The sequence below is a fragment of the Fundulus heteroclitus genome, chromosome 22 (genome assembly GCF_011125445.2).
Source record: "Fundulus heteroclitus isolate FHET01 chromosome 22, MU-UCD_Fhet_4.1, whole genome shotgun sequence".
NCBI lineage: Eukaryota > Metazoa > Chordata > Actinopteri > Cyprinodontiformes > Fundulidae > Fundulus > Fundulus heteroclitus.
Window position 1 is genome coordinate 37,174,460 of NC_046382.1, and position 12,464 is coordinate 37,186,923.

The 12,464-nt window shown below is 38.6% G+C and overlaps 2 protein-coding genes and 1 non-coding gene across 6 annotated transcripts; 2 read left to right on the plus strand and 1 right to left on the minus strand.

Moving 5' to 3' along the window:
• Nucleotides 1–2,074: 2,074 nt before the first annotated feature.
• On the minus strand, nucleotides 2,075–8,571 carry lhb (luteinizing hormone subunit beta). Of its 4 annotated transcripts, none has more exons than XM_012872848.3 (5): nucleotides 8,517–8,571; nucleotides 5,281–5,453; nucleotides 4,614–4,705; nucleotides 2,763–2,881; nucleotides 2,075–2,410 (listed from the first exon to the last, which is right to left on the minus strand). In XM_012872848.3, exons 3-5 carry the CDS (start codon nucleotides 4,699–4,701, stop codon nucleotides 2,177–2,179), a joined length of 441 nt encoding a protein of 146 aa, XP_012728302.2. In that variant the 5' UTR covers nucleotides 4,702–4,705; nucleotides 5,281–5,453; nucleotides 8,517–8,571; the 3' UTR covers nucleotides 2,075–2,176.
• On the plus strand, nucleotides 7,732–7,803 carry trnae-uuc. Its single transcript has one exon. It is a non-coding gene; the product is annotated as a tRNA-Glu (tRNA).
• A 33-nt stretch (nucleotides 8,572–8,604) lies between the features above and the next one.
• LOC105933357 (cytochrome c oxidase assembly protein COX20, mitochondrial) lies at nucleotides 8,605–11,540 on the plus strand. The gene is made up of 4 exons (XM_012872846.3): nucleotides 8,605–8,766; nucleotides 10,502–10,616; nucleotides 10,887–10,950; nucleotides 11,030–11,540. Exons 1-4 carry the CDS (start codon nucleotides 8,644–8,646, stop codon nucleotides 11,172–11,174), a joined length of 447 nt encoding a protein of 148 aa, XP_012728300.2. The 5' UTR covers nucleotides 8,605–8,643; the 3' UTR covers nucleotides 11,175–11,540.
• Nucleotides 11,541–12,464: the final 924 nt, after the last annotated feature.

The window sequence follows — 12,464 nt, forward strand, 5'->3', positions numbered from 1 at the left end:
GGTGTGGTCTCGGCCTGTTTTTTCTGTCCCGGTTATCTGATAATGAAGAGCGCATGAGCAGACCGCGTCATCCACTTACAATCAGCTGACTGTCCGCATTTTTTCCGGCGTGTCTGGCTGCACGTCCCGATTCACACTCCATTCAGACAAATTTCAGACATTCATATAATACTAGCTTCCTTACCGTGCCACACGATTTCCAGAGATGATTCTGCTTAGCAGCGTCATGAACCTCAGTGTCTGTTGTTGTTTCCGGTGTCTGTAAATCCTTATTAGACGTTTGTTTGTCTTATCCATGTCCCAAAAGCCGAGTCTGTCCAACCATAACTTCCTGAATGTTACGGGCGCCGCCATTTTGATTTGCTCGGTCCCGCCTTCAATCCCAGAGAGCAGTAGTACCGCAGATCGCCACTAGGAGGCGAGGAGCAACCAAGGAACCGGGATAGTGTGATGTGTAATCGGTCGTCAGAACGATGCTCGGCTTGGTTAACTGATCCAAGCTCGGACTGGTCTCGGCTCGGATTGGTTTAACAAGGGTAGTGTAAATGGGGCTATAGCACCTCCCCGCTAGCCACCAGACCACTACCGTCAGGATTTTCTGTGGGAAACCCTGGCAAGGTTTAACCCCTCCTACGCTGAGGAAATGAGAAGAGAGGGGCGAGCAGACACCGATGCAGCGTTCTGAAACCTTTCTGCTATTCCGTCTCAGAGAGGAGGCGCAAACACAAGGGGAAATAAGCAAGCATGCATATACAATTATTGTGCTTACTTTATCTAATCATGTTATTAGAATTTATGGTGTGATTAACTGATTTACTGATTATCACGACAGGCCTAAATACCGGTAAGATTTTCTCATTCATGTTCTTTCTTTCAGGTTCCTGTTCTGTGTCTTCATGTGTTTCTCAAACCGCTCCTCTGTCACGTCTCCCATATCTTCCTGTTCCCTCATCGATTCCTCTCTATCCTCTTTTTCTCCCTCTATGTCTTCTCCCTCTTTTCCCTCTTGCTTCTGCTTTCTTCTCACCTCTGCACTCACACTCTCACTTGTCTTTATTGATAAATTGAAAGCATACACAAAAAATGTCTTCCCGTTTGTCTTTATGTTTGAATTAATTTAAGATTAGACTGAATTATTAAAAAAAAAAACAGATATAGAAGACATGCTTTATTAAGTAATCCACATATTTTATAGTGAAACTTCTTCTGAAAGTTCTTTGTAGTCAAATATAGCCTGGATATCACTGTAATAACTTAACACAGTGGTAGTCTAAAGCCAATGTAATAAAGGTCAGTTTCTGTTTGTTCTGAACAACACAGAGACATGGGATAGACAGCAGCCATCTATTTAATCTTAGTTTAATCTCTTGCCTTCATCACTTCTGTCAAAAGGATCCATGTTCATTTATAAAACCACTTTTTAACAAGTCAAACTTAAAGAAAATAAACTTTCTTAAATTAATCAATAGAAACATTAGCTGTTGAAATAGAACCATGATTATTCTGTGTCACAGCTGCTCACAGTGCCATCACAGTGGCCCCCCCCCCCCCCCAATTACGCAGTTGGTTGCTAAGGTTGTTTTTTTTGCGATATCCTAACTGCGTAAATCATGATGCTGTGACTTATTTGGTTAACATCTGGGTTTGTGTGTGTGCTTTAACCAGCAATGATAATTTGTGATAAAAAAAATGTCCATGCTTTCTACTTCTTTTTCTCACGTCTAGAAAGGTGGAGCCAATGTAGTACTTTACCATTTGCTTATGACTTTATTAGGATTCATGTTGAGTAGATTTTGCAGTGTGAGATTAACTTAAACTTTATTAAATAATACAGCAATGCATGCCTTGTGTTTTGTTTTTGTTTTTTATTCGGAATGGAAAAGTTTACATTTGTACTGTCTTAATTTTTTTAATCTAAAACAAACTAAAAACATGGGGTTGACATGCCAAATTTAATACACTTAATGTATACCTTAGTAATTACCCAGATTGGTTCATTAGACAAGAAATATTTCATGGTGTTTAACTTTTAATTTAAACATGAAAGACATTATTCTTTCATTAAGCAAGTGTGTTTTTTTGTTGTGTTTTTGCTAGACAACATAAAGATTATACATTCAATGATGTCATATTTAGGCTTCTTTTCTTTCTTTCTTTTTTTTTTTTTTACACATGGCTAGTGGTAAAACGGGATGTCATTCATGCAAAAGTCAGGCTGAAGGCTCTCGAAGGTGCAGTCGGATGTGGCCATGGCACAGCCTCCACAGCGGCAGCTCAGGGCAACGGGGTAGGTGACAACTGGGTCAACTCCGGGCACACATTCAGGAAACTCGAATGTCTTGTAGTACAAATCCCCATAAGTGCACACATGCTGGATTGCTTTGTTATATGATGTCTTATAGTTGGGATCCTGGAAACAAGTACACAAAAGACATGTTCTTTTATTACACTGAGACTTTAAAATGTGATTTGCTAGATGACACAAGTTTATTACATAGTAGTAACATGTACATAACACAATTGAGACAACTTTATTTATTATCCTGAAACACCATCTTCATGACTGAAGATTGCCTTCATATTTTGCATCTAAACATTTGAACCTCACACTTACAGCCTGTAGAGTACTTTTTTTTTTTTCCAATTTAGGATGAAACCCTTTGAAAGACCTCCTACCACACCATTCTCTCCAAGCAGCAAACGTTCAGGCCTCAAACAGTTTCACTTCGTCTCAACGTCTTTCTTTGAACGTCACCACCCACCTTGGTCGCGCAGTACCCGCTGCAGATGGTGGTTTCCACTCTGTGACAGCCAGAACAGCCCCTCTTCTCTAGAGATATTGTCTGGTTGAGGAGCTGGCAGCGAGGGAGCTGAAAGGCTGCTGCTGATGGTGGGGAAAAATATTGCTTATTTATACATTAAAGATTCCTTTTGGTGTTTTTCTTGCAAGGCAACACAAATCATGTCTCTGGACTGACCCTTTTCCAACAAATCTTCACATCAGAATGCCAATGAGTGTCATTACCACCTCAATCCATTACTTCCTCCAAATGTACTGAGACTTTCAATGATTTGATTTTTGTCTGAATTTTTTTTTTTAGATTTTTCTCAAGATTTTACCTCTCGATATTTTTAAAGCACCTCTTTAAGTGATTCAAACTGAGGCTTGTCAAACTTGAATCCTTATTCTCTGTGAGCCTCAAAGAATACATCACAGCGTCATGTCAGGAATTTCATCAAAATGTAATTTTCAAACTCTTCCCATCTATATCGTGAAGATTTGTTTCACACAATTCAAGTAAAAAAACAAACAAAAAAAAACCCAGCAAATTTAATGAAAGAAATTAAAAGTCACAATAAGTTGATGGCAAAAATGTTCACAACCTCAAACTAATTATTTTTTTGATTTGATTTTAGCCTACCTGAGTTCACATCTAATATCAGTCATAGTGAATCTGATTAAATGAAAGAAATTATGTTTAGCTGGTCTGGCACTTGTTCATTTGTACTTTTCTGCTAAGGCAATAGTTGGCAAAGATGCTTCAAAGGTTAAAAGAGGTGTTGTTGCATTAAGGTATTAGTCAGGAGAAAGGTTTATATTTTTTAAAAAATCTAATTATTATTTATACAGCACTGTACAGTTAAGGCAGTCACCAGTGGAGAAAATGTGGTACTACAGGGACACTTTAAAAGGTGCTGAGAGTGAAAAAGTCAAGGAGAACAGGATTCCTTTCTTCCAAAGAAGAAATTTAGGCTTGCATACATCTCCAAAACTTCGAGGGAGATTGTGTTACAGTCAGATGAAACCAAGCTGGAACCTTTGGGCCATGAATTCAAAGGGTATTGTTGGCAGGGGACAAAAATAAACAAGACTTAAAATTACCAAAAGGATGACAACACCCACTGTGTAGCATGGGGGTGGCTGCATCATGATCTGGGGTTAATTTTCTTCATATGGGACAGATATTTTATCAATATGGATGAAGTTATGAATAGAAATGTTGTTCGGCAAATAGGTTTAGCCTTCAGGTAAAAATAGGTAATACCTTCAGGTGTCTGCTAGAAAACTAAAGGTAAAGAGGACGCTCGTTTTTAGGCATCGCAGTGAGTCCTGACACGAATGTGAATCAAAAAAAAAAAAAAAAAAAAGAATAGCTTCATTGATGGAAAGTTTAAATTTTGAAAGTGCTTAGTGAGAACCCCGAAGCAAATCTGACAGAAAATCTGAGGGGTTACCTCAGAAGGAATGTGGATAAGAGACATCCTCACACTCTGAGACTTATTGAGAACTTTTGTTAGGCAGAGGGATCAAATATTGTCTAGTCAAGACGTGGGATGCTGCAGGCCCCCATAAAAAGAAAGAAAAGACAATGTTGGAAATTAATAAAAATAGTGTGATGAAAAAGTTGTAGTCTAAAGGTGTGCAAACTTAGGAAAGCAGATTATTGCACCTTGTTTATGTATTTATTAATTCATTTTCCAGATTTGGTTGTTTTTCAGTTGGATTGTACAGGATATGGTCCTCACATGTGGAACATGTGCATCACAAAAACCTTTATTCTTTAACAGAGATTCATACACTTTTGATAGCTAAATATTATTATTATTATTACCTGCGGGCGCCAGGGACCAAATGAATGAGGAGGCTCCCAGAAACAAACACACCATCAGTGAAAACTTCAGTCCTCTATCCTGAGCCATTGTCCTTAAAATAAAAACAGTTTGGAATTGTTAGTTTGTACATATAATGTTACAAATAACCTGTGAGTTCTTCAGAACATAATGCTTACATTTTTGAAGTATTACAAAATTCTTTAATAAAATGTTCACATTTGACTACAATAAAAAAAACAAAATCTATCTATCTATCTATCTATCTATCTATCTATCTATCTATCTATCTATCTATCTATCTATCTATCTATCTATCTATCTATCTATCTATCTATCTATCTATCTATCTATCTATCTATCTATCTATCTATATATATATATATATATATATATATATATATAATTTTTTTAAATGTAGTAATAAAAAATAATAGTTTTTGTAGTAATACAAATTTTTAGTAATAAAACATTTTGTTTAAAATGTAATATAAATTATACCGCTTACTTTCTGGAGGTGTTGGGTTCAGCAACACATTCAGTACCACATTAACATAGGACACAGTCATTAACCCTACCATGAAATTGTAGCATATTCTTTGTATGGAACTGTATCATATTCTCATACAGATAAATGGTAAATCACTGACAGAAACAGCACATACTTACCTCTGAGGTGTCTGCAGCCAGTGTGATGGGGAAACCTGCCCACCTCTATTTTTATACGGCCAAGACGAGATGCTCGGATCAACCCCGATTTCCTGCTTTTGGTACAAGGATGTTCGTTGTTAAAACCTTTATCCATCCCAGGGATCAACCTCTCAGTGAAGCATTTTTACATCCTGTTGCACACAGATATCAGGATTAAGAGCAGAGTCTTGCTCAAGGTTACTGGGACAGGAGCAGAGCCCCTGGGCAAAGAATGCAGACTTTATAGGCTTACAGTTCAACATGAGGTTGATTTGGAACATCATAAAACAATGAAGATAAATGGCACAAAAGTATAAATTTAATAAGCCAAAAACAGTTTGGCTTTTTTACATTACGGGTGCATCGTGAAAGAATAAAAAGTCATTAAAAAGACAATTTATTTCAGTAGTTCAGTTCAAAGAGAGAACTCATATGTATTAATTTCATGTGATTGATTTGCATTAATGCAGCGTGACATGGAGGCGATCCGCCTGTGGTTTTGCTGAGGTGTAATAGAAGCCCAGGTTGCTTTGATATCATCTTTCAGCTCTTCTGGGTGGTAGGCTCTGGCGTTTCTCATCTCCCTCTTGACATTTATCTTAAGATTCTCAGTTCACTTTGCTGGACAATCAGTCATAGTGACACCATTGTCATTATAGCAGGCAATGATGCTTTTGGCAGTGTGGGTAGGGGCCAAGTCCTGCCAGAAAATGAAACCAGCGTCTTCATTAAGCTTGTCAGCAGAGGGAAGCCTTGGGGTTGTGTCATTCATGAGCGAGTCAAACATTCAAAAAGAACTAAACATTCAAGTGAACTTACCTGAATCACTTCATTGACTTAGTTGTCCATTTCTCAGAGCAGTTGAGGTCAGCTCTCTCTCCTTTTGGTTGAATTATTTTATTTTAACGTTAAGGCAATCTAAATGTTTAACTTGTATTTTCAATCTTTTTCTTTGATGTATGTGACCCTTATCTACGGAAGACGATTAGGGCCACTCAAAAAAAATAAATAAAATAAAAAATAAAAAGTTTACTCAATTCTGACTTTTTTCTCAGAATTCTGAGATCAAAGTCAGAATTCTGACTTTTTTCCCAAAATTCTGACTTAATTCTGAGAAAAAGTCAGAATTGAGTAGACTTTTTTTTTCTTTTTTTTGAGTGGCCCTAATCCTCTTCCGTACTTACCTGCTGTTTATAAGCATAATCTGTGTATGTTTCTTTTTTACTTGATTGTCTATATTTTTGCCAATAAAGATCTGAAACACACAAAAAAAAAACGGAGCTGCGCTTAGCATAAGCTAGCGCTACGCTACCATAAGATAGAGCCCCACTAACATTAGCCCGGACCATCGAGTCAAGGAGAAAACAGGTTTTATGTCCCATGATGTTGTTCATTCAGTTTGTAATAGAATACATCTTAGAGACTATTCCACACTCATATGATGACAATTAGAATATAATTTTATTAAATTTTAGTATAAGAAACCAAAAATGTGGTTACATGAGCTACAGAACCATCATTATCTGTTCTAAGATCTCCTGATGGATGAGCAACTTTGAACTAGATCAGAGCTCAAGCCTCATGAGGCCTGTTGGCCACTCCATTGTGGGTCTAATAAAACCAAACCAAAAATGTTTTTAACTATAAAGGTAGTAAGAAATGTTGGGCTTAGCATTTCTTCTGTATGCTTTTATGCTGAAGGGCAACAATGGTACAATGCTTTCATAAGCAATTTAATGTTTTTTTAGCCTCAAGCTTTATGCTTTATTTCTTTTAAGTGGCTTACATTTATTTCTTTACTTTCTGGACATGGCTCAGTTAGCTGGCATTATTCTACAAGATAAGAAGGTTTTTTGACCTTTGTAAAAATGTATGCTAATTTTTTTTTTATTCTGAAAACAGAAATTAATAATGACTTAATTTCCCTAGCTTCAAAATAATAAGTAGTAAATGTTCTTTATACTTTTGACACTCTCGACCCATTTTATTTGGTAGCTAGCAGAGGGGGTAAAAGTGGCTTTTTGAATTGGGAAGGTTGCAAGCCCTGGACTAGATTGAACACAACAGACACAGTTCCCCAAATCACCGTAGACCCAAACTGTACCTTAAGAAACTAGGATTTTTTCCTCTCCACTCTTCCTCCAGACTCAGTTCAAATGTAAATGTTACTTTCGGCTTAAAAGAGCACTTTACAGCACTTTATAATTAGCTATCCTTTTTTTCTTGCCCCAGGTAAGATGCGTCTGAGATTGCTAGGAATGGCCACAGTTCATGTAGAGCCCTTTAAATCGTGTTGTTACTGAAATGTGTTATACAAATAAACTAACCCTGCCTCGCCATGCCTTTTGAACCTCCCTCATCTTTCATAATAATGTCTGATATGCAACCGGTAGGAGGTTCTATAAGAACGATAGTACTACAGACAGTAGCTCCCATATGGTCTAGCGGTTAGGATTCCTGGTTTTCACCCAGGCGGCCCGGGTTCGACTCCCGGTATGGGAACTTATTTTCGGTTTCACTATCACTATGTTTGCATTTGTGCCCTAAACATGAGTAGCACAAATTGCAAGAATAACAACGCTCTCCGTTCTAACTATAGGTTTAGCACTACCTTTCATAAATTTAGAAAAATATAACACAACTGCTATTTTCACAGTAATTGTAATGGATTATGTTATGATGGAAAACAGAACAGGATGTGTGTTCTGCTAAGGGTGCATCTCCCAGTGAGTTAATCCTCGTTTATCTTGACACGGTCGCCCTGACATGCTCTCCCGTTCGGCTTTGTAAACTTTAGATTTTGATCTTCTTGTTTAACACGTCATGGTTCCTTACAGGATGCGTTTGTAATTGGTTCAGATGACACACCATATTAAGCAGATTGATTTGGATTTTGACCGGGGGTTGCGTTTTTATTTATTTATTTCAAATATTAGGCGAATGACAGGTCTATATTTTCCTAGATATGTTAGATATGTTCCTAGTGTGTTTTTAATATTGCGAATAAACAACACAAAAGTAAATAAAGTGAGGGAAAAATAGATAAAATCGTCCAACAATCCTTTTTTATACATTTACATTTATTTCTACAAATCTAATATTGTTTTGGTTGTATGAACAGTTTGAACAGACAAGAGAAGGACAGAAGGAAAAGAAGCAAATGTCTAGTTGTGTGTTATAATTACAGCAAATAGTACAATAGTTTTCATCCTTACAGTCGTGAGGGAGCAGAGCGTCACGTATCAAGGTGGTGAAACAAATATAGCCGACCCCGGAAATAAACTTTATACTCGTTTGTCGACGGGTCTTAAGAACGGACGGACAAGCTTCGCACCGGGGCGCATGCGCAAAAGCAGCGCGGTTACGAAAATCGCAGTTCAGGCTGATTCCCCCAAACTAAACTACAAGGAAAAGGACAGAGGCAGCACAGCGATGGCAGGGGAAGAGGCTGCCGGTCAGAATAAGGTCAGAGCTTCGTGTTCGTATTCACTGTTATATGGAGAAAGCATGAAAATGGCTTCCTAGCTTCCAGTCTTCACGAGGTCACCAATAGTTAACCGACATCCATTGTCTTTAAATGTTGCCTGTTGTTTTTTTCATTCACTTTCTGTTAAGATAGTTTTTTCTGTTTTCATTCTTTAGATACCAAAATCTAATAGCATTGTCGGCAGTGACAACATAAACACCAACAGGCTCATGAATATTTATTATTACACAAGCCTTGTAACCTTCATCACTTCACCTTTGTCGCTCCTTAAAGAGACACACACAGAATAACAGTTTAGGGTAGGATCTCCCCACAGCTCAGTGACTCGCATTAAAAACAGGCAGGTTAGTTTTCACGTCCAGCTGTAACCACAGAGTCCTTCTAGCAGAAGTTGGGTCAAAACAAACGAGAGGGCTTAATATATGTTCGTGTACGTTCCTGGATGAGCATTGAAACCTGAGGAAAGTTGTAATACTGCAGTGTCGGATCCCTGTTTGTCAAAGAATAGATCGTAAAGCACTAAAGACATTTCTGGGTTGCTTGTCCGGTACGACCCATTCAGGTCTTCAGAGACTAAACTAAACAAGGCGGGGTGGGATTCAGTTCCTCTGCCCCTCAGCTCTGGAACAAACAGCCTGAAAACATGAGATGTGCAGAAACTGTTCCGACTGAAACTTTACTGTTTACTGCAGCTGTTGATCAAAGAATCTGACCACGCAACTGTTTGAAACTATGCTTTCTTTCATATCTGCATTTAACGTCCCTTTCTTATACAATGCCTTGCTCTATTATTTCTGTCTTGTATAGCACTTTGTTGGCCTAGTGTATAAATAGTGCTGTATAAATGAATAATATAGGATGAATAAATAAATTTAGTCTTTTGGCAGAGTGATTGAATGCAATGTGAAGCACTTTGTGGTCCTCTGAACTTGATAAAGTGCTATACACGTACAGGCCATTTGCTATTTAGTCTTTATTAAGACTACAAGTATTTAGACAGCATACCATGCTTGCATACGCTTTTGAATAAGGCTTACAATGCAGGCAAAATGTGCGTTACACTTAAAAGCAGGGCTGGGCGATAAATCGATTTAATCGAATTTACAGGTTAAGATTTAATTTTTGTAAAATCTGGATTTAATTTTGCCAATGCATGCATTGGGCTTCCCTCAAGAGAATATTCTGCAATGCTGAATATATGTTTAAGAAAATATGTGGTCAAAAATTCTGTAAAGAGGAAACTTTTTTTTTTTTTAAAACCTTATACACTTTCATTTAGTCATTTACTTTTTTAAGTTAGTTTGAAGTTACACAAGAGAAGTGAGGCGTGTTCTTAGCTCATTGTTTAACACCACTAGCAGCAAATGTTTAGTTATATTGTCATTGTTTACAGCGTCAGGGCGGCCATCTTGTTTTATAAGCATGTTTCACAGCTTGTATTTAGTTGCACTTTGAATTCAGGTCAACTTCCAGACAAAATGCTTGACATGAAAGCAAGTTTTCGTTTCTATAAGTTATTTTTGTAAAACGAAAAGGAGGGAAAAAACTCAATTAATCTGATTTGGTATTATAAAATCTTGAGATTTTATTTTCAGGCCATATCGCCCTAGTTAAACGTACTGGCTGACAAATGAAGCGATGTTAGAGATTTGCTAGGTGGGTCTCCATCGTGGTTTGAAGCGCTTCCTGTCCCTTCCCGTGTCTGCTTTTCAGGGCTTTAAGCTGCTGGGCATCCTGGACGTCCAGAGGACACCGTGTGCCAGAGAAGCCATCCTGCATGGAGCTGGAGGCTCAGTAGCTGCCGGCATGCTGTATTTTCTGGCCACCAGTAAGTCGTCCTTTGAAGTTATGTCTTCATTTTTCTAAGGACCGCCTGAAGCTTCTTTCATCCTTCTCACTCAGCTGGTCTTAAGAAATCAGGAAATTTAAAAAAATAACTTCAATTTTAAGTTATTTCACTAAAACATAACCAAGCATTGATCTGACCTTGGCTTCCACCTGTGTGTTAAAGTATAGTGAAGGTAAAAATGTTTGGCCATGTCTCAGACAGCTAAGGTCCTCTGTCCCCTAAACTCTCTCTCTCTCCTGTTGTGACCAGGTCGAGTGAGGCGCTCCTTTGACGTAGGATTTGCCGGCTTCATGCTCACCACTCTTGGGTCCTGGTATGTCCTGTGTGAGCTGTACCGCGCGGTTGGCATTTTCCCCTCAGCAGCGTCTCTCACTGTTTTCGTGTCGCGTCAGGTTTTACTGCAGGATCAACAACGCCAAGCTGCGCGTGCAGCAGAGGGTGATACAGGAGGGCATGAGGAACAAGGTCGTCTATGAGGGAACCGTTCTGGACCCCACGAACAAGCCCAACGCAGAAGCTCCGCCGGGTCCCCCGTGACGTCCGGCACCAAAAACGCATCTCTCTGTGAAAGAGGGAATCAGAGGGACACAGACTGGGCCGTCTTTGACTGCATGAGGATGTGAAGAGAACAAACAAGCGCTCTTTGATTTGTTTGAGTTGGTGGTTTTAGTGGTCTTTAAAGTTCCTGCAGCAGGGGGTCAGTCTGTCAAACCAAGACTTTTCAAAGTTGCCTTCAAACCTCCAAACGTGAAAATCTTTTCCAATACAAACAAGAAGCTGGCCTTGTGGTTTAAACTGTAAATTAAGAGTTTTTTTAATTATTTACTCTGGAATCAACTCCTAAATTGCCATGTAATTTATTTATCCCAGATATGCATTTCTGGAACAATAAAAAAACACTTCACAAAAATGCTAATAACTTGTGTGTGTGCTGATGTGTATTAAACTAATTTATGAAGACATAATTCAGTAGAATAAAAAGAAAAGAAAGAAGACATAGACCTACTGAGTGAAGCATCCTTAAAATCCCCACGTCTGGTAACCATGATTTATACCCAGAGGACCTTTATCCTAGCAGCGTGTCTCCTGTGGTGTTCTGCTGCCTTCAAACTCTTTTTAAACCTCTTGAGTAAAATATGTAAATGATGAACTGAACACTATATTGATGCATTCTGTTTGCATCAGAGAACTAAAATAGGGTAAAAATCGTTCCAGTCAATACAGTCAAAAACAGAGCCAGAGCTCCAGTGGAATGATTCAGGTCAGAGCATATCCATATCAGACTGGCCTAATCAAAGCCCGGGGGAAATGGACCTGCAGCTGTGGCCGCAGTGAAGCTGAATTCAAATGTACATCACAGCTAACCTCTTTGTTTAAAAACTCATATCACTCACCGTGTAATTAACGATGCACCGCCTTGTATATCAGACCGTAAAATATACCGAAGTTCGTAGTTGTGACGTGACAAACTCCTCCAGTTGTCGGCTATGAACGCTTCTGCATGGCCCGATATTCTGCGCTGCTATTCAGCCTGTCAGCCAGCAGGTGGCAGCATCGGCCCACTGTAAAATTGGGTCAGGGTCAAGGTTCTCTGCAAGAATCACAAGTGAATCAGTCGCATGAATCCCTGACCAGGCTGAATAATTCCCAGGGGGAGTCCCAGAAGATAAATGTTGGTTTTAGTATTGTCCGGATAAGAAGCAAACATTAGCTATGATAAAGGAAAACATTAATTCCAACATGTGCGATTTTGTTACTTAGTAAAATATCAGATTTCATCTCTAAACTACATTCTGGACGGTTGGATGTCTTGAGAAAAATAAACTT